This window comes from Mesoplodon bidens (genome assembly GCF_964165515.1).
Source record: "Mesoplodon bidens genome assembly, chromosome: 2".
NCBI lineage: Eukaryota > Metazoa > Chordata > Mammalia > Artiodactyla > Ziphiidae > Mesoplodon > Mesoplodon bidens.
The window spans coordinates 84238745-84260462 of NC_138177.1; the positions used below are offsets into that span (position 1 = coordinate 84238745).

Here is a 21718-nt window from a genome sequence, read left to right on the forward strand (position 1 = left end):
ACTTGTTTCTACCCCAGAGCCTTTGCACTTGCCTGGAATGCTCTCTCCCCCATTCCTTCTCATCCTTCAGATATCAACTTGAAGGCCACTTCCTTGGAGAACTCTCCACTGAGCACCCTGTCTACAATGGCCCCTCACTACACCCTGCTATCACCCTCTATCCTCATACCCTGCTTACCTGCAGGGCATGTAAAGAATCTGAAGATGTTTATTTACACAAGACTATAAACTCCACAAGAGCAGAGACCTTGTTGATCTTATTCACTGCTGGGTCCCTAGCACCTAGGATAGTACTTGGTACATAGTAGAAATATGTGCTCAGGAAATGTTGTTGAAATGAATGAATGAAACACCTACATATACGAGGTTTACAGAAGTAAAAGAATAGACACCTACCATTGCTTCTAGGAACTACAACCTAAAATTGAATAGAATTTTTTTCCTCATTGCATCTGCTCCCTAGCTCCTGATTCGTAAAATGTGACTTTCCTAAAATTTGAACTCTGAGATTGGCATCTTAGTTCTGTAACAGCTCTCTGTTATCTATCAAGTGGTCAGGTTGCCTTCTTTGCCACCATGACTTGTTCTAGATTCTCATCAAAACACCAACGTGTTCTCAATTGTCAGGACATTTTCTTCTGAGTAATTTACCTTAGTTATGCTGGTCCAGAATCGGGTCTACTGTATCTGCGGGTATAATGTGCAAAATAATTCCATTTCAACCCTGGATTAGGGTCCTGCTAGAGCAGGACTCTGATGTGGGACTAGAAGCACCGACACTGCGTGTAAGATCAGCCATAGACTGTGTCCAGGCAGAAACCAAGAGCGCTGGCACAAGAGTGAGAGGCAGGTGCCGCCGCAGGTCTGTGCAAGTTCAGGCCCCTGGCAACTTTGGTAGCTGAGCTCTGTCTTCTCCTTTGGTCCTGATGCTGGCAAAGTCCCAACACTCAAGAAAACGGGGTTTGGGACTTCCCTGGTGGCGCAGTGGTTAAGAATCTGCCTGCCAATGCAGGGGACATGGATTCGAGCCCTGGCCCGGGAAGATCCCACATGCCGCGGAGCAACTAAGCCCATGTGCCACGACTACTGAGCCTGCGCTCTAGAGCCCGTGAGCCACAACTACTGAGCCCACGTGCCACAACTACTGAGCCCGCGTGCCTAGAGCCCGTGCTCCGCAACAAGAGAAGCCACCGCAGTAAGAAGCCCACGCACCACAACAAAGAGTAGCCCCCGCTTGCCACAACTAGAGAAAGCCCGCGGGCAGCAACAAAGACCCAATGCAGCCAAAATAAAAAAATAAATTAATTAATTAAAAAAATAAGAAAGAAAGAAAACAGGGTTTGTTGTGTTGGCACCTCCCTCTCCTCCTGCTTGGGACACAGCTACCCGTCTACTAGAGAACGTGGTGAAGCGCCGATCTAATGCCAGCTCTCTCCTCCCACAGAGTCCTGGCCCGGGGTCGTGCAGTCCAAGGGGCTGGATGGCATGCTGGACCCAAGCTCAGCTCAGTGTCTGGGCCCAATAACAGCTTTTCCGAGGGAGCAGCTTTCTGTCCTGGCCACACTGAGGTAAGTACCCGAGAGGCATCTGTCTCACCAAGGTTCCTAGCTCTAGAGCTGCCAGGACAACTGGAAATGAGCCCCAGGCTGAGGATGGGGCATAGGTGCCAGCTGTCGATCAGCAAGGACCCGGGTGGCTCCTAGTGACCTAGCACATGTGGCCCTCCTAGCTCATCTGGAGAGGATGTCACCCATGCTCTCAGGCTGGCCCCACGGCTTCCAAGGGCATGATAAGAATCTGAGCCATGCACCTCTAAAGGAACAGAACACAGGGTCTCAAATAGACAGTGCCGGTCAGACCCTCCATGCAGCTCCTGGTCTGTCTGAGCAGGTGATCTTATGAGCTTGAAGGCCCCTGATCACTCTTCATGCCCTTGGCCGTGGAGTGGAGGGTGGGGAGAGCTCCAGGTCTGAAGATAGGGGTGAGTTCCACTTCCACCAGGCTTCTGCCTGTGGTCAAGTTATTTACTATTACTGTGTCTCTGTTTCCTCTTCCGTAAAATGGGAAGAATAAGACCACCTGCTAGGTTTGTTGTGCTGGGTAATGAGACAATTAAATTGATCATGGTGTAATTATGATCTCTCCTCATTCATTTTGAGATGTGTCTCTAAGAATTCAGACCAGTAGATTCTGTTTCCATTCCATCCTGGAGTAGACAATAAATCCACAGGTGCCTGCACCTGCTAGGGCTTTCTGGCTGCATATTTCTATCGTGGGCATTTTAAGTGCTTTTGGATCAAGTCTGCATGATGTCTAGAAACCTGATAAACAAGATATAAAACAATTAAATGTCCAACTATTCCCTGGAATCTGGATTTATGGCTTCAGGACGGTAAAACTCACAACCTGTTGAACAGAACTTTCATTTTGATGTTGGAGGTTGAGTAAACGCAGCCCAGGGCCCATCCATTACAGTCCGTGTGCGGCCTCAGGCCTCTCGTCTCTAGAGCAGCCGAGGCTGAGCAATGCCAAGCGCCCACGTGCAGAGCCTGCCACTCACTAGCTGCATAACCCCAGGTCGCTGAGCCTCTCCGAGGCCCATTTCTCTCCTCTCTCTCTAAGGTTCAAGGATTGGACTCAATGAGTGGTTCTCAAAATGTGGTCCCCAAACCAGCAGCATCAGTATCACCTGGGAACTTGTGGGAAATGCAGATTTTTCGGGTCCCACCCCAGACCTACTGAATCAGAAACTCTGGGGGTGTGGGCTCGGCAGTCTGTGGTTTAACAAGCCCTCCAGGTGACTCTAATGCACTGGACCTCTGGCCTTGCTCAACTCTGACGTCCCTTGCAGTTCATGCTTCCCCATAATAAATTCAGCCTGGGAGATGCTTGCAGAGGAGCTGGAGTTGATTTTGTCAGTGCCTTTCTGTGCTGCAGCCTCAGGAATTTCCCCCTGGGAAGCTCACTCCACGCAGGCCCCGACACCCAACTGAGTCCCAGGCTGAAGACAGCAGCCAGTTCACATTGCAAGTGGAGGCCAAGTGTAAAACAAGAAATGATTCCTGACCCGCACTCGTAATGTGGCGAGTGAGATGGAGGAGGAGGCTGGATTTCCTCAGCCACGAGGATTTCCTCTCCTGCTAACGCTTAGGGACCCTGGTTCACTGATCTAATCTCTAGCCTGAGAATCACTAACAGCTCTCTCTCGACACTCCTCCCGCGAAGGCAGGAATTCTCTCTCTCCTTCTACAATGCACCTCCAAAGGCACGGTCGCCGGGCCCCCCAGCGCCATCAGCTGTCCTGGCCACAGAGGTGGACCAGTTGCTTAGCTCTGCCCAGCAGCTTCATCACCTATTCGGGTGAGGCCAGAACCTGTGTGAAATCATTCACCTGATGCAGGAAACTTCTCTTATTGCTGGAGTGTGTGAACCACTGGAAAGCCACAGAATGTATCTTCGGCCTGGGAGAGGGTGAAGAAAGCTGGGCGGACTTTGAGTAGATGGATAAAAGGCCCCTGACGGGTCCCTCAACTTTTAGTCATTTATCTTCCATTCTGGTGGGAGCAGAACAAACACAGAACATTCACACGTTAAAGAGAACATGTTCTATCATGTGAGCCCCTAGCTGCATCTTCCCCCGCTAATCATTCTACTCCCATGTCTCTGCTTAGTGAAGCCCCGGCGAGAACTCTCATCTCTTCAGGAGAAAGGCTTCAGAGGTTGTTTTTAAAAATAAATAAACACAACTCCTCCCCTGGTTCACGTCAAGGAGACAATGTTCTTTTGTAGACCGCGCTTTGTGCTTTCAATTACTAGAATAGAAAACACGCTAATTTTTCTTTTCTTTCTTATCCACTCATGATTTTTTAAATGAAAGACTTTTTTTTTTATTTTTTAAAGATTATAGGGGCATTCTGTTATGAGTAAGTCAATTTAAAAAAAAAAACCTTTTACTCTAAGACCCAAATGAGAGATATATTTGCAACATTTTAAAATCTCAATGAAACAATAAAACAATCTCTCCACGATGCAAACCTCCACTGGGATCAAATGCCACCAGGTACCACAGGTTATCCGGACAGTGCAATGAGGAGTAGCACATTAGGCTTTAAGAACTCTGTGTAGTCAGTTGAGTAGAACCAGCAGAGTTCTAGGCAGGGCAGAAAATTGTATAATTGCTTAAACCCAAAGAGTGTCAGAGTTGGAAGATACCTTAAACATCACCACTCAGATGGAGAAATTAAGGGACACAGAAGGAGGAGACTTGTTCACACACTCACTGACTCTTAAGAGGTGGAGCTCCCTGTGAGGGCTAGGTCACGTGCACACGACAAAGATGGACAGGATGCATTTCTGCCTCCAGGGACTTTACCCTCTAGGTGGGAGGATAAGAGGAGAATACGTTGCCATAAGAGAGCATTAAGGAAATGCTTTTAGAGATGGAGAAGGGAGAGAACTGGTCTCTTTGGAAATAGGAAAAGCTCCCCAGTGGAGGTGGCTATTAAGGTGGGTGTTAAAGCCAACAGGAGGGACTCTGACCAGCCAAGGTGGAGAGCAGAAAAGACACAGGGAGGGGCAGAGGGAAGAATGCCTGGCACAAAAGAGTTTGAACCGAGGGCAACAGGGGGGAAGCACAGAGCCGGCACTGCCTCTGAGGAATTCTGTTTGCCTGGAATGCAAAATATGTGAAGGGAGGAGAAGGAGAGCAGGGTCTGTCTGCCAGGCTGAGCAACCTAGTGGCATACTAGACAACCACTCACCACTGGATCCTTTGAGCAGGGTGATATGATCAGAGCAGTTCTTTAAGAAGTTAAATGGGGCGGCCAGGGATGGTAGGCATTGGAAGAAGACAGACGAGGGTGCAGGACATCAGCTGGGAGACTGTTCCATGACCTGAACTGGGAACATAGAGGTGAGAATAGAAAGTATAGTTTCAAGAGATACTACTAAAAAAAAAAAAAAAAGTGGATATATCTATATGGATTCACTTTGCTGTACACCTGAAACTAACACAACATTGTAAACCAACTATACTCCAAGAAAAAATTTTTTTAATACAGAAAAAAAAAAGAGATGCTACTGAAGCAGACAAAAAGGGCTGGATGGAGGTCAGAGAGGAAAGAGCAGAGTCCAGTCATGAGTTGAGTCTTGGAGCTGGTGAATGGAGGAATGGTGGCTCCAGTAACAGGAAAAGGAAATGCAGAGAAACATGTTTAGGAGGATGGGGAGAGATGCTCACAAGAGACAGTAGCTGTGGAACTAATTCATAAATCATCAAGTGGCCCCAGATGGGGCAGCTTCTGTTGAGTAAAGAGGAGGAAGGGGAGAATGATGACCCTAGTGAGGATTATGAGAACAAAGATTTTTGTTTTGGATGTCTTGCATTTAAAATGTCAGTATCCATGGGGAGTTGCCCATCAGGAAGCTGGGGATTCAGAACGGGCTTTCAAAAGAGGAGTTGGACCAGAGATCCTGGCATGGGCATCAACTGCACAGAAACTTCAGTTGACTCCTTAGAAGAGGATGAGCTCACCAAAGAGGGGACTCCAGAATGAGGTGGGAACCTCTGGTAATTGGAAATAGGGAGCAGTATGTCCCTTATTACCATCAAAACCCTACATTTTAATCTTTTAGTCATTTCCCTATCCAAATTCTAAGTGTTACTAACATGGATATAAAGGGATGAATTTCCATTTCATTTCTTCTCCCTTCATCTACCTGATGAGAGGTAATGCATACTGAGAGGCAGAAAGAAATGAAACAAGAAAAGGAGCAAAAGCAAAGGGCTTGAATTAGCTGCCAATTGACTAATCAGCTGGACACTTATCTGCAAGACCATTAGCCAGCACAACCAGTGATGGTCGAAAAGTCAGATGTGTCACTGCTTCCTCTGCATGGCTGGCTGGAGAATTGGGGCAAACACAAACATTTTTCCAAGTAACCAGAGAGAAAAGAATTTAGTGGTTTTATTCTTGGTATCTCACCAAAGAGCTGTCTATTTCCAGCTGAATAGAAGCACATTACAGAGAAGAATGCATCACTTTAAAACAGATTAGGAATGCAGCATGTGGTCACAAGGCACAAAATCCAAAAGAAACCAGGCATCATGGTGGAAAGAAGGCAGATGGTGAGCTGCTCTGGACATACCCATTCACTCTCTCATTCATTTTCCTTATAGAGTTTGAGGACCTACTACATGCCAGGCACTGCACATGGCCCCAGTAAATTCAAATTGCACCGCTTCCAAAGTGCTCTCAGGGAGACAGACATGTAAACGATTATCCACAGCATGCAGAGAGGCCGAAGGGTTATGCACAAACCGCCATGGGAGACAAGGGGTGGAGTGACTAGTGCGCAGGTGGATGAGACAGGCTCTGCCCTCCGGGACCTTGTGGCCAGTGGGGAGACAGGCTCAAATATTAGTCTTGAGAAGAAGCCTGACAGAGGTAAACCTAGGTGCTAGGAAAAGATGTGTATGGAGTGTGCTTTGAGAGTGAATTGGCAGCAATATAATTGAAGAAAAAAAAGTCCTTGACTGCAGGACATTGGAATGACTCAGAATTAAATAGGTGTGTGAGCACCTATTTAATCCTACCAACAACCCTGTGAAATAGCGTTTATTGCCTGCTTTTTATCAATGAGGAAATGAGGGCTCAGGGGGATTAAGTGACTTTCCTCTGCTAACAAGTATCAGGGCTAGGAATCCAAACAAGATTTCCTAACCCCAGATGCAGTGCAGAGTTCTTTCCACTACACTGATTTAGTAGGAGAGAACACACACAGACACACACAGAGACACACACACATACACACACACTTCTGAAGCTGAGAACAGGAAGAGACAGCTTTTCGCTGGGTGATCTGAGCAGACCTCAAGGAGGAAGTGGTACCCATGCCAGGCTGGAAGAGTGGGCAGGGAGCAGAATGACCTGTGGGGAGAGAGATGGAGAGGGATCAAATTGGAAGTTTAACACCCTCTCTAGGGGATACCTCTAACCCTACCAGGAAGATCTGGGGAAGCTTTCCAGAGGTGATGGCTGGTACACACGTACAGGTGTGCACAGGAGCTCACCGAAAGTGAGCTCAAGAACAGAGCTAGTCTCACAGCTAGTTGGCCTGGGGGTGGCTGCTGGCGGGGAAGCAGTACAGTGCAGTGCAGAGCCCCATCTGGCACATGCTTAAGAGGGGCTGGCAGTGCCTTGTGGGGACAGATGACTTATGCCATTTGGTCTGCTCTCACGTAAGATCAAATAATTTTTAAAAAGACGCACTTAAGAATGAAGGAGAAAGTGGGGGAGGAAGGAAGGATGGAAGGGTAGACTGGCTTAGTCAGGGGTCATGTTTGGATTCTATTTCTGGTCCAGTTTTTGTTTGCAGCTGTAGGCCTGTTAGTTAATTTCTGTGGCTCACTTTCCTTGCATATGAAAGAGAGATGATAAATCCTAACCTAACTCACAGACTAATAAGAAACTAGAAGCGAATGCATTTGAAAAGCTGAAAAACATCACTCACGCCAAGAGAAACCATTATCAGTATCACATTTATAGACGCGAATAGATGGCTGGTGGCTGAATAGATGGACTGGTTAAGATGGTCCCAGAGCTGTGTTCACTTTTTTTGCCAAACATGGTGCTTCATGGGTTTTCAGTCACCAGATCTCAGAGCTGACCCGGTGCTACTGTCTGAAGAGGGTGTGTTCAGTGATGAGGCTTCAAGACCAGTCCCCAGCAGCCCTGCCCACTGCCTTTCCAGAGGAGTCAAGCCGTTGGGCAGGAGACAGCACTGGGAGAGGTGTCAGACTCACCCCCCAGCCATCCTGTTGTACACAGGTGCACACATACCGCCTGCCCATGTCTGTCTCGCTGGCAGGCAGAGAACTCAAAAGAATTCTGTAACCAGCACTGCCGAGTTCATACCACACCACAGGGCAGAATTTCAGGGGCTCCGTCCCTTCCTGGGAAAGCGCACCCCATAGATGGGGTGCCCGGACACCCAGGTTGCCGGAGCCAGCCCTGTTTAAGCCTGTCATCCCAGTGTAACTGTTGTAGCACCGCCCTTCACTCTCAGAAGCGTCTCAATTTGAATGGTCAATTCCAGGGTCTCCTTGCTTTTAGCCACCAGGAGAAACCTCCTCGTCATCCTCTTGGGAGGTCAACTCCGAGGGACCCAGAAACTGCCCTCGCCCCACACCCAGTGCTCCGGGAATAATCCTCATTTCTGTTTCATTCCAGGTGCACAGCGTAATGTCCATGTTGTTCTACACTCTGATCACAGCTCTTTGGATCGGCGTCCAGGCAGAAGCGCACACCCAGAGCAATGTCCCAGCAGGACACGCCATCCCCCAAGCCCACTGGACTAACCTTCAGCACTCCCTTGACACAGCCCTCCGCAGAGCCCACAGCGGCCCGGCAGCTGCGATAGCCGCCAGGGTGGCAGGGCAGACCCGCAAGATCACCGTGGACCCCGAACTGTTTAAAAAGCGGCGCCTGCGTTCACCCCGCGTGCTGTTTAGCACCCAGCCCCCACCTGCGGCCGCGGACGCTCAGGATCTGGACTTGGAGGCCGGCGGGGCCGCCCCCTTCAATAGGACTCACAGGAGCAAGCGGTCGTCGTCCCACCCTGTCTTCCACCGGGGGGAGTTCTCGGTGTGCGACAGCATCAGCGTGTGGGTGGGGGACAAGGCCACCGCCACGGACATCAAGGGCAAGGAGGTGATGGTGTTGGGAGAGGTGAACATCAACAACAGTGTATTCAAACAGTACTTTTTTGAGACCAAGTGCCGGGAACCCAATCCCGTCGACAGCGGATGCCGGGGCATCGACTCGAAGCACTGGAACTCATATTGTACCACGACCCACACCTTCGTCAAGGCGCTGACCATGGATGGCAAGCAGGCTGCCTGGCGGTTCATCCGGATCGACACGGCCTGCGTGTGTGTGCTCAGCAGGAAAGCTGGGAGGAAAGCCTGACCGGCCAACAGCCCTCAACCTCTCCCAGCTCCCCCCTCCACACTCTCCGGCGCCCCTCCCTACCTCAACCTGTAAATTATTTTAAATTATAAGGACTGCATGGTAATTTATAGTTTATACAGTTTTAAAGAACCATTATTTATTAAATTTTTGGAAGCAACCTGTGTGCCAGCCCTCCAGTCATTTTGCCCAGGGTGGCCATCCGCAAGCCTTGGGATGGAGGCTGCAGGGAGAAAGGTACACAGCACCCCCTGGCTTTCCCTCAGACCCACCTGTAACCCTCACATCGCCCCCCAGCCAGCCTTGCCACACTTCAGGGAAGGCTAACCAGGTTCAGATTAAATTAGCCTTAGCCGTGTGTAATTAGGAATGGAAGTCTGCTGGATTGCAACTTTGTTCTGCATTCCAGAGCCAAAGCTACCTAATCCTTGGATCACCCACCCCACAGCCCAGATTCCCGAGCCTTGATTGCTTCATTCGGGGAAATCTGTGGAGCCTCATCGGAAGGCAGATCCCTGCCGCTGGGCACAGGGCTGCCTCTGACCTCAGAGGGGCCCAGGCTGGGTCCTGCAGGGACTCACCAGATAGATAGGAGGAGACTTGCACCAAAGACCCATAAGGCTGGCTCATTTTTTTTAGGGGGAGATCTGCTGTTTGCTGAAAAGCTCCCTGGAAGAGTTGTAATGAAATAATCTCAGGAGGCCTGTCACGGTAGATCTGATTTCATGTTAAGATTGCCTTAGTTCTAATGGCTGGCCCTCAATGTATCCCCCAGTGGCTTCCTGCAGAAAGACTCCATTACCCAAGAAAACATGAAGGCCTCCAACACCCTTGTCACGCATTCACGGCCCCACAGCCACTTCCAGTGGCCCCAACGTCAGCCTAGAATCAGAGGAACCAGAGGCCGGCCTGAAAATAACTTTTTAATTCCTCATTGGGTGACTTCCACAAGTGACCAAAGGTGGATGGGGTCATGGGAACTGCAGAGAAGATGGTGTGGGGAGAAAAGACAAAGATGAGTGAGAACCAACACAGATAACCGGGAAAGTGGTGGAGGAGAGGTGGGCCAAGCCAGAAGGGAACACGACTCTTTGCTCCTCCCTGACAGAGGACACTAAACAAGAGGGAGAGACAGGGGAGCAGAGGGGTGTGAGGGCAGGGAGCAGGAGCAGAAAGAGGAGGAAGATGTGTCATCTTTACCAGCATCAGGATCCCCAGGCTTCCAAGAGATCCAACACGCTGGGTAGTTTCCTTTTTTTGTTTAGTTTTGGTTTTTTTTTGAAGCTGGGGGATGTGCTCATTATCACTGACTGTGTCAGGAGTGTCTTAGAGATAGCGGGAGATGACAGGGACTCCAGGGTACAGCCGGGAGCAGGGTTCTACCCATTCTCCAGCTGCTACCTTCCCCGGCAACTTTTATTTGTCTATATTTTGTTTTGTTTTTTGTATTTTCCACAAAGGCAAAAAACTTTCCCCCTTAGAGCACTTAGCTTGAAATGGAAATTTTGCTTTCCTACCCTTCCCCTTCCCCCCAGGGTAAAATGCCTATCTAGTTTGTGTAAGAACAGGCCCAAATTGTCCCTCTGACAAAAAAAGCAAATGGCGGTATTCATTCATCTGTAACTCTCCCTGTCCCACGGCCTGCCGCCCCAAAATCCAGTCCAAATTAGAAACATAGACAGCTTTGGCATGAGAGACATTTGATTAAGGTGAAAGCGTGACGAAATGGGCCCTGTTTTTCCTATCATAGCTACTGCAATTGGAATAAAGATTTACGTACAAGAAACACCAACCAGAACATTCTGTGCTAAGATACTTGTTCAGATAAAGGCTGCAGGGAGGGAGCCGTCCCGCTGACCTGTGTCTGTGGCTTTTTCCTGGACTCCAGTGCCAGTGGCCTTGGCCTTCCTGGCCCCTCTGACAGACAGTTCCTGGGGGCCCTTCCTCCGAGGGCTGGACAGGCCTGCTGGGTCCTAGATGTGGGGAGAGAGGGCTGCTGAGGGAGGCATTCAGGAAGCTTCTGCAGGGAAGGGAGGCTATGTTTGTGAACCGCTACCACGTTGTGGAGAGTCTGGAGAACCACCGCCAGCCCTGCAGGACACTGGGGTGACCTGGACCCCACTGCCTGCCTAGAGGGAAGGCAGCCTCTAGCCGCTGAGGAAACACTGAGGCTGAGGGTGTGGTAAGAGGAGGTCCTCCCCACCCCCCAAGTCCCCCCACTCCCCACCAACACCACAGCCTGCCCCAAAGGCAACATTTGCTCCAGGCCAAGCTCCGGAGTCCCAGCGTGGGAGCCAAAGTTTTCACACGATGCGAGGGAATATCAGTTTGTCTGAAAAGAGTCAGAACGATCCAAGAAACAATCCGGAGCTGGTGGCTTCTCTAGCTTGTACCCTGCTCCCAATAGAGAGGGGAGCTCTGGCTTCCAGACCCACCCAGGCTGCCCCCCAGAGGCCGGCCAGGTCACCAGGGCCCCAGACACTCGAACACATTGAAAAAACAGCTCAAAACTGCCCGCTATATTCTGCTGAAGAGCAGCAGCTGCAAATCCCGCAAACTTTTCCTTCACTTGCCTCACTGAGGTCTTCTTACCCGGGGTCCCCAGAAGCCCAGCTCCCTCTCCCCTCCAGCACGCCCGCCCGAGAGGAGTGCAGACCCTGGCTCGTACACAGCCTGACACAGCCCAGCCCTCCTAGCAAGGCCTCAGCTTGAGGTAAGACTCCTCATTCTGGGAGAGAAGAGCAATACGTTGTCTAATTCTAGTGTATATTTCAAGTCTGGCTCTGTGACTTCCCCCTCCCTCAACCACAGCACCGGCCTGCCCTAGATCTGCATTCCATCCTAACGGGAAACCTACCACGGGGATACAGCTGTTCAGCAACAACCAAAGGGCTATTTTCATTTCCCATGAAACATAGGAATGCTCCTCCTAAGTCTCACCACTTTCCCCTCAGCGTAATCTGCATTAGGGGCAGAGGGTCTGCCCAGCCCTGGAGCCCAGACGACAGGGAAGGGCCGGGTGTTCTCGTCCCCTTGGAGAAAGGGGACGGTGAGGCTGGGGAGCAGACCTGAGTGGAAGCGCGGCTATCGAGAGCACAGGGGCCCACGCAGCAGTGACCCCGGTCTTCCTTTCACAGGCCTGACTGGAGCAGTGGGAGCCCCCGGGGCCCTGGTGCTGAGGAAGCAGCCCAGCGTGATGGTCAGAACACTGGGCTTGGCGTCAGCTAGCTTTTAGGCTCAGCTCCCCCGTTCCTATCTGTGCAACTTTGGCAAGCTCCTCTTTGACCTCAGTTCCTGCAGCTGTGAAATGAAAATAATCATTCCTAGATCCCAGAGTTGAGAGCATGAAGCAAAACTATTTGAAAGTAAACAGTCATGTTCTATACAAAGGTAAGGCAAAGTAATTTACTATGCACTTAATAATTTCTCTGTTAATTGTAGGAGAGTGACAATTATGCTAGTACTCACTAAATATATGTTTGTTGGCAGATATATAGATCGGGTAAAGGAAATCTTCTGACTAGTGGACATGATGGAATACAGGTGTGGCACAGCCAGGCCCCAAAGGGTAAGAGCAAGAACAGCAGCTCTTCAGCCCAGATTCTCCTTGAATCTGGGCTCGGGGAGGCCACCTAGATTCTAGAGGTTCTAGTGTAATGGTTAAGAGCGTGGGCTTTGGAATCAGACAAGCAAAGTACTTCTGCTTAGGCTGTGTGACCTTAGGCAAGTTGCTTTGCTTCTCTGAGTTTCAATTTTTCATCTGTCAAATGGGGATAATAGTAATATATATGTGTGTAGATATATATATAGTTACACACCTAAGAAGTGTATAATAAATTTTAGTGTTGAAAAGTAGAGGTGGCTGAGAAACCCTGGAAGTTTGTTAGAATGGGGTGGACAGCTTTCAACAAGGCAAGGAGGTTCGGAACAGACTGCTTTACAGATGTATCACAGGTTCCTTTTGTGACAAGCAATGCTGATAGCGACCATCAGCATTTACTAAGAGCTTGCTCTCCACAAGCATGGCACTAAGCAGTTCATGTGGATTAGCTCTGAGCAAGCCTCTGGGTTCTAAAACCAAGAACACCTTAAGGAGAGCACCGGAAGGCTGTGATTTCTGTTTGCGCGCATCACTGCCACAGAACTGCTCCCTGGCTCTCTGGGATGTGTTTACTTCCCCAGCCCTTGGCAAGTTTATAAACCATTGTCTTTTTTTTTTTAACATCTTTATTGGAGTATAAATTGCTTTATAATGGAGTGTTAGTTTCTGCTTTATAACAAAGTGAATCAGTTATACATATACATATGTCCCCATATCTCTTCCCTCTTGCGTCTCCCTCCCTCCCACCCACCCTATCCCACCCCTCTAGGTGGTCACAAAGCACCCAGCTGATCTCCCTGTGCTATGCGGCTGCTTCCCACTAGCTATCTATTTTACGTTTGATAGTGTATATATGTCCATGCCATTGTCTTTGAGAGTTTCCACGTGTCAAGCACGTGGGCTCTGTTTTGCTCCAATTCACTTGCGTCTGCAACTGGAAAGCTCTGACCTTCTCAAAGTTCACCTGGATTTGTGGAGATGGCTCAGGGGCCCCAGGGCCAAGATGAAGATGGGCGGGCCCTCTAGCAGCAGCAGCCTGAGGAGAATCCCTCCAACCCAGGCCTGTTCCTTAAAATCAAGGAAGTGCTCCATCTGTGTCCCCTCAGCATCTGGCCCAACCTTGCCTGTGGCAGGCATTCAACCAGGGTAATTAAGATGGAAGTTAGCTCCCATCTGTTTCTCCACCACCACCCCACCCCATCTGTGCCCTCCCTGTGTCGGCAGTAAATGGGTTAATGGTCTGAGTTGGAGGCAAGGTCTTTCCTGAAGCCACTGCCTGGGAGTCATCTGAGCAGCTTTCCAAGGTTGGTGTCATGATGAAGAGCACAGTCAGACCGCCACAGTCAAACCCTGGCCTCACCACTAGCTGGGCTGGGTGATATCAGACAAGTTACCTTCACTCTCTGCACTTCAGTTTTCTTATGTGGAAAATGCGGATGATGATGATAGCACCTACTTTGCTGAGTTGAAAGGCACTTAGTCCAGTGTGTAGCACATAGTAAATTACTGTGTTTAAAACTTAGGTAAATACACATACAGCTATATATACATATAGCCACAATATACAGATACACACACAAAGAGAGCCCCTGAGAGCTATGAAGCAGCCAGGATGTGTACATTCCACACTCACACACACCCACACACTGACTTAAAAACACAGAGAAACAGACAAATCAGTGCAAATAAACCTTCTGAATGATGGCCACAGTGATAAGAAGCAATCAGGTGGAAAGAGTAAACTGGGGAAGACTTTCCAAAGGAAACAACTTCTGAACTGTTTGGAAAAAGAAGTTGAGCGAAATTATTGTTTGTGCTGGGACTTCTTCCAGATCTACAAACAAGGTAAAACCCAAACACGAGGTTGCCCAGCTCTGGATGGGAGAGAAAGAAGAGCCGCCCCTATTCTCTCACCTCATTGTGAACTACAAACTGGCAATGGAACCAGCTTCTCCTGCAAACACAGACCTTGGGAAAACTCAGAGAATAACAGTGTGAAATCCCGTGGGTGGACGTAAGGTCCCCGTGTGCTGTCCACACAGTCTTTGTATTCAACCAGATGCTGAAGAGCTGGTCAAACAGCTTGTGAATATGGGGCTTCCTCCAGCCTTATCAGCTGGCTTTCCACGACTCAAAATAAGTAGGAAAAAGAGAGGTCCCCAGAGTGGGCACCATGCACTGCTGGCTCCAGGTACGGACTTGGGCTGGAGGCCAGCTCGCTGCCCTGGCTGACATTTGGTGCCATGGCTAAGTGCACTCTCCATCCGGCCTGGCAGCCTCTTTCCCCTTCATCTCGCCCTCACCATTCCTTTCACTTAATGAAAAGTGCAACTTGCACACTGTCTAGAGGTTGCATATGATAATTGGAAACATGTGTCCAAGCTGGCATCCCTTCAAAGGGCTCTGGAACTCGGACTTGGGCCGTCTTCTGATTGCAACAGCAATCCCCCGAGCTGGCTCTCCAGCCTTCACATTCTTTCAGCTGCACCTAGTGTTAACTCTTGCCAGGAGAAGACTGCTGCAAGCAGAGCTCATTCCTGAGGTTCTGCAGAGGCTGGCAGTAACGATTCCCAGGTCCACAGCAAGGCTCTGGACTTGGCATCTAGGCAGGAACTTTTCAGCAATAATAGCAAGAATCAGCAGGCTTATTTTCCTTTTTGCAGAATTGGCACATTGACGGGTCACCACCCAGGTGGGAGCCTGGGCCTTCTGGGGCACTGCCTGGATTCTCAAGGAATCCAACGCTGGTTCCTCTCTGATCCAGCAGGGTGATTTTTGCTACAGAAGATACCAAAATATCTTTATCTCACCAGGAAACTCCGGAGGGAAATGCAGAATCAGTGGCACCTCTCAACTATAATCACCCAAGCTGTGTGACTGACAGGAGAGACTGAGGGGACTTATTCAGTTGAGCAGGGACCAACTGCACATCAATGACATACAGGTGTCTTGCTAGGCCCTGAGTAGACAGAGGGTAAGTGGGGCTCCCTGTCCTCCAGGACTCTATGTCTGAGTTGGAGGCTGGATAGAGGATTTTGGTCTTTCTTTCAGCTTTTAGTCTAGATACATCTATAGCCACACACCCACAGCCCATGACAGCAGGCTCAAATACCCACTGGTATTGGCAGCAATCACCCTGCCCCCTCACCTTGGCCTCTACTTGCTTATTTCTGACCTCCTCTCACTCCCATCTCATCCTTACTGAGTTCTAAACCCTTGGCCCCATGCCCCTGACCCTGATCCTGCCCTGGGTTCTCCAGGGAAGTGCTTCTCAAATTTTAATGTTCACCTGAGTCACCTGGGGATCTAATTCAATATATAAAGGATAGGAGGTTGAGATCCTGAATTTCTAACTAGCCCCCAGGTGATGCCCATGATGCTGCTCTGGGGACCACACTCTTGAGTATCAGGGTCATAGACCACATATGGCCTCCCCTTGGTCTAGACCTCAGTCCTCCCTTGGGAACTTTGACCAGACTCATCTCTTTGGTTCTTAGAGTCCAAATTGGCCTTGGGTACAACAGTCCTGGCTCTGCTCCAGCCACTGGGAATCCAACCTCTGCCTTACACTCCTGAGTTGCTGTCCCACAAGGTCAGTGCTGCTGTCCTTCTTTGGTAGGGAGAAGTCAGAAAGGGGCAGACCCAACTAATATCATGTTGGGAAGAATGTGATGGGGGCTACAACCAAGTCTCAAGGAGGTGGAAACTCATCCCAAAGAGAAGCCCGGGGCGGAGGCGGGGTCGCAAGAGTCAGGCCTCGAAGCTGTATTTGGCGTTGAGACAGAAAGAGAGAGAGGCACCAGCCACACAGCACCAGGCTCATCCTACTTGTGAAAAAGTTAGTGACAAGCAAAGCACCACAATGGAGGCCTGATGCAGTCTTTCCCTCTCAAAATAAATCTGAGCAAGCTTCCTCTCCTCTCTGACCCTCAGTTTCTTTGTTTTCACAACAGAGAGATGAAAGTCATTCTCATCAGCGTCAGACATTGTGGACTGTCCTAAAACTTCCCAGAGGGGCTGTTTTTACTGCACCCAGGACAATTTACATAACACTTGATATAACTCTCAGCAATGGCTGTAAAAATGAAAAATGTCACAGTTAAATGTATAAAACAAGTAGCTCTCACCTGTCTCAGAGTTTGTCTCCCTTCAGCTTTAAGTAGATGAATTTCATAGCCAAACCATGTCAGGAGTCACTTGAAGCATTTGAAAACCTCAAACCAGATCCCTTGGTGGCCATATGTGGAGTTTCTACCTCTGGCTCTCACCCTTAAAGGGCAATATACAGTTTATTCACAGTTTGTTATATTTGAAGAATGTCATTTAAAAATAACAACCAGTTCGATTCCTTCTCATTTTAGTCGGCTCCTTTCTGGATCTACAACAGTTGCTGCTGCCATTACAATCTCTCTTTTATCCATTAAGCAAAAATATCACAACTTTGAGTAAAATATCATGGACACACACAAAAAAGTGTGGCTTTCAATTGCCCTAAGAGAAGCTTTGCTAGAAGCAATTATGAAGAATTCAAGCTACTTAAAGTTTATCAGAACAGATGGCCACTTTGTTCCCCCTAAATTAATAGTTGCTGGAAGCAATAGAATCAAATGAATGTTGTATGCGTATACCAGAAATTGTATATTTAGATAACTCAGTGAAGTTCATTGGTTGGCATCATTCGGTGTCAGAGATTTGCAGCTTTAGGTGGTAAATATAAATTTATCTGGAAAATATTTTGTTTCAGAGATTGAAGTTTGTCTGGTTACTGTTGTTGGTTTTTTGTTTGTTTGTTTTTAAACAACATGATTCTACACAGAACAAGAGCCAGAAGACAAAAATGCGGGCAAAATTCCCTCTAAATCAGTCTTATTCCAGCAGCCTCTGGATTCAGTACAAACAAGGATTCCAGCTGGGAAAACTATCCATTTGGTGTTGATTTTCTTTTTCTGGATTCACCTTTCACTTGGGTCATTTTCCTTATTTTTCTCCACATGTTCCAGGAAGCCTTCCCCCTGTGCCTCCTATTAGACAAGACTCCTTCTCCACTGAGAAATCACACAGGCGTAAGATTCATGGTTGGGGAAAGTGATGATAGGACAGAGGTCTATGAGCAAGAGGGCCCAACATACATCAAAGGGTTTGGATGACTTGCGGTAACATAACTCAAAATGTTACTCATTGAGAGATTTATTCTACATAGACTTTAATCATGGCTTTATTGGGTTGTGGTTTGTGTGTATTTGGTGAGTTATAGAGGCTTTTAGGAGGAAAAAGCTTTTCAATTTTGTTATTCATTATAAAATCCTTTGTCCTGTGTAAAGCAATAAAGATGTGATGAAAATGGAATACCCAGATCCCAGTGCAATGAGGGGAGAGTGTCAGAAAAAGAAGGGCAATGTTTAAATCAGAATCCTAACTGTACCACTAAATAAAGAGGGCTCTCAGTCTGGTGACATGTGCAGACCACCTGGACTACAGGGTGGATCTGAGTACTGTTTTCTTTGAACAAAGACACTGTGCACAGCTCAGGTGGCAAATAGTGATAGATCCTGGAGAACGCACTGAACATCACTGCCCTTGACACGCCCACAAAAGCTACATGTTTATCTCTGCCCTACACTTCTGCCCCTTATTCACTGGAAAAAAAACAACCACCCTGTTCCATTAGTCCACATTGGTCCAGACTCTTAATCCACCTGGTTTCTTTTGTTTATTTTTTTAAGAATTTATATTTTGGTAGGGGAGAGGCAAGCATAGTAGGGTGTGTAGGGGACTAGTCTATGGAAGCAGAATTCCTGAGTTCAAATCCTGGCTTTCCCACTGACTGGCTGTACTAGCCAGTTCAGGCTGCCATAACAAAATACCATAGACTGGCTTTAACAACAGAAATGTATTTTCTCACAATTCTGGAGGCTGGGAAGTCCAAGATCAATGTGCCAGCCAAGGGCTCCCTTACTGACTTGTAGATGACTGCCTTCTCACTGTGTCCTCACATGGTGGGAAAGACAGAAAGAGAGTGGGGTGAAGAAGAGCTCTCATAAGGACACTAATCCTGGGTCCCACCCTTATGACCTCATTTAACTTTAATTGCTTCCCTGAGGGCCCCATTTCTGAATACAGTCACATTGAAGGTTAGGGCTTGAACATATAAATTTTAGGGCACACCATTCAGTACATAGTATCAGGTTTGTGGCTTTGAGCAAGTTGTCTAAGCTGTTTCTCTGTCTGTAAAACAGACAATTATATAAAATTGATAATTTTATCTACCCCATACCTTTGCAGTAAGCATTCAATATCACCTCTATAAAGTGCTTAGCAGAGTGTCAGTTGTCAAGAGCTAGTTTCACTCACACAAAAGCAAATTCTAGGACTTCATTCCATTAGGGTGACCAAGAAGGATCAGAGATTTGAGATTGTTAGGGAAGAATGGGGAACATGCAAACCAGTTCTGATGCTGACAAGGAGAGGCAGAAAAGGACACAAGAAAGCAAAGTGCTAAGAAAAGAGGATGTGCAGTCCACTGCTGGATGGCCTAGATGCTAGAAAGTTTCTCCTCATATTAAACTAAAAATCTTTCCCCAACATTTCTACCCATTCACCCAAGTATTGTCCCTAGGAAGTGTTCTCTGGAATAACACATGGAACTGGCCCATGCCCTTTTCCATATGACAAATTTTTGAAAATATCTATTATGTCCCCCACCTAAGTCTTTTATTTCCCAGGCTAAACATTCCCAGGTCCTTCAATCATTCCAGCCCCCTTACTATCCTGGTCAACCCTCTCTGGACACACTCTAATTTGTCCATGTTCCTCTTCAAATGTGGTGTCCAGAAGGAAACACAATACTCCAGATGTAGGCTGACCAGCACTAGTTACAATGGGACTATTAACTCCTTTGATCCACATAGTATATATCTATTAATGGAGCCTAAAATTACAAAAACATTTTCAGCTCCCACATCACTGTAGACTTTCCTTTCAAGTTTATGGTAAATTACAACTGCTTGGTTTTTTTGTTTTGTCTTGTTGTTTTCTCACTATTATTAGACCAGGACTCTTCCATCTTCCATTTTACCAATGGTTATTTAGCTTAAACACAGGCATGTGGCTTACTGAATGGTGAGACCTAAAGTCTTTGTGGGAAGGAACTATGTCTAACTCATCGTGGTATTTCAGAGCCTAGCACAGTGCCTGGCTCACTATGTGTTAGCTATACCTTCTACCTGCTGCTTGCCACCATGATGAGAGCCTAAGGAATAAAGACACCAAGAATGCACCAGGCAAAAGCTTGATCTTTACTCCTAATTATAGGTTTGGCCTCCAAATCCCTATAATGTCTCCCACCCTGGCAACCTGAACAGGAGCACCTTTGACCTTAGCAGGACTTCTGTGAACTCAAACAAGCCCATCTGATGGCAAACACAGCAGGGAAGAAAAAGAAAAGGAAAGAGAAAAGAACACAAGAGCAAACTGGAAAGGGGTGAATATAAGAGCATTTGCTCAGTCCAGCTCCATTTATAATTGCATTATTCCTTCCACTAAGAGCCCCACCCCTTCTATTTTGAGCACCCTGTGAGAGGAGGGGGAAGCCTTGAGCTCCCCCTAGAGGTTAGAGCATGAGACTAATAAGAGATGCTCAATAACTTGAATGATCACTGATGTTGGGTTCTATATGAATCTTAATCTCATAATCCAACATACTGACAGATCCTCTCATCTATTAGGAAGGACAAGGCCAACCTGGAGCTTTTAAAGAAACATCAACAAATGTGACCTTAGCCCAGGGAACTCATTGCAAACTCTCTTTGTCTGAGCACTAACTCCTTCACTTGGTTTATTTGTTTGCTCCTATCAGCTTTGGACCCCAGGCAGACTCCCACAGACTTTCGAGTCTTGTACTTGCTTAACTTGGACCTGAGCTTTCTTATTCATAAATTTGTTCATCCAAGTCAAGGGCTGTATAGGAACTGGGATAAACTGGTGAGAAAAATCAGACATGGGAAAAGAAAAATCACCTTATGGTCAAGTGAAGGAGCAAGATATCCCACAAATAAAAGAAACTGCAACCATGATGAGTGTTACAAGTAGAGGTACATGGGACCATGAGCACCACAACAGAGGGGTTTGACCTAGTTGGGGAGGAGAAAATCATGTGTGAGGTAAGGGATGAGTGGGATCAACCCGGTGAGGATGAAAGTGAAGAAGTTTCCAGGCGGAGATAATAGCCTTATGCAAAAGGTCTGGTGGAGGAGAGCCCAGAAGGTCCTAGAAGAGGCCAGCATGGCTAGGACAGAACACAGAAGAGGGAGCTGGCAGGAAGATGAGGCTATGGAAGAGAGCTGCTTGGCTTGTCACAAAGACCTGACTCCAGATTAAGTCCGATCTACAACCAGTTTTATTTAAACTTGATTGTCAAATAACTCTTAATTCACCTTTTCCATCCTGTCTGCAAGGCTTTCATGAGCTACATTGTCAATGCCTTGAGGAAATCAAAATAAATTATGTGCGTATGATGACCCTGATTGGGTCTATCATGGATCTTAGAGATAGAACTTCAAGCATGAGTAGAGGGTTTTTGTTTGATTTTCTTATTTAACATGTAGTTTTTGAACCTACTGAAAAAGCATAAGGAAGCAAGAAGAAGGAGAAACTATGGGTGCTAGAGAAGATTTGATGTGGGTGAAAATCAAAGTCCTTCATGAGAAAACACTAGGTGCCTCTCTGATATCTTTCTCTGAATAGTTTCACCATTCCCTAAGGATCACATCATTTAGCAATGTTTTTCATTCGTACAATGTTTTTCCTTGTTGGTAAGAAATCAGCTGGTGACCATGCAATTTTAAGCCCATTTTCCTTTCATTCCAGGACTATTTAACACTGGCTACAAATCTGTAACCAAGCGATAACATCCTCTACTTTTATTGTTCTTTCATTTAATCATCATTCTTTCAACAAACACATATTAAGTTTTTACTATGTGCTAGACACTGAGGATAAAAATATGAATAATACAGGAGTATTTGCCCTCTGAGAGCTCACAGTCAAGTGGGAAAACCAGGCATAATCCAATTAGTAAGTAATGGAATAGATATATGATAAATGGTAACGTGAGGTGAGAGAAAGCTCTTAGCTCTGCCTACCAAGGCAA

At 47.4% G+C, this 21718-nt stretch overlaps 1 protein-coding gene and 1 long non-coding RNA gene across 2 annotated transcripts in view; one reads left to right on the plus strand and one right to left on the minus strand.

The window, feature by feature from the left end:
- The window catches only part of NGF (nerve growth factor), a 50872-nt gene extending 41743 nt beyond the window's left edge, over positions 1–9129 (plus strand). Inside the window, exons 2-3 of the mRNA XM_081225931.1 lie at positions 1445–1568; positions 8232–9129. Of these exons, the coding sequence (XP_081082057.1) occupies positions 8244–8969 (726 nt within the window). The 5' untranslated portion in view covers positions 1445–1568; positions 8232–8243 and the 3' untranslated portion in view covers positions 8970–9129. The remainder of the gene's footprint in view (positions 1–1444; positions 1569–8231) is intronic.
- The window catches only part of LOC308613038, a 92283-nt gene that overhangs the window by 5776 nt on the left and 64789 nt on the right, over positions 1–21718 (minus strand). The window lies entirely within an intron of this gene.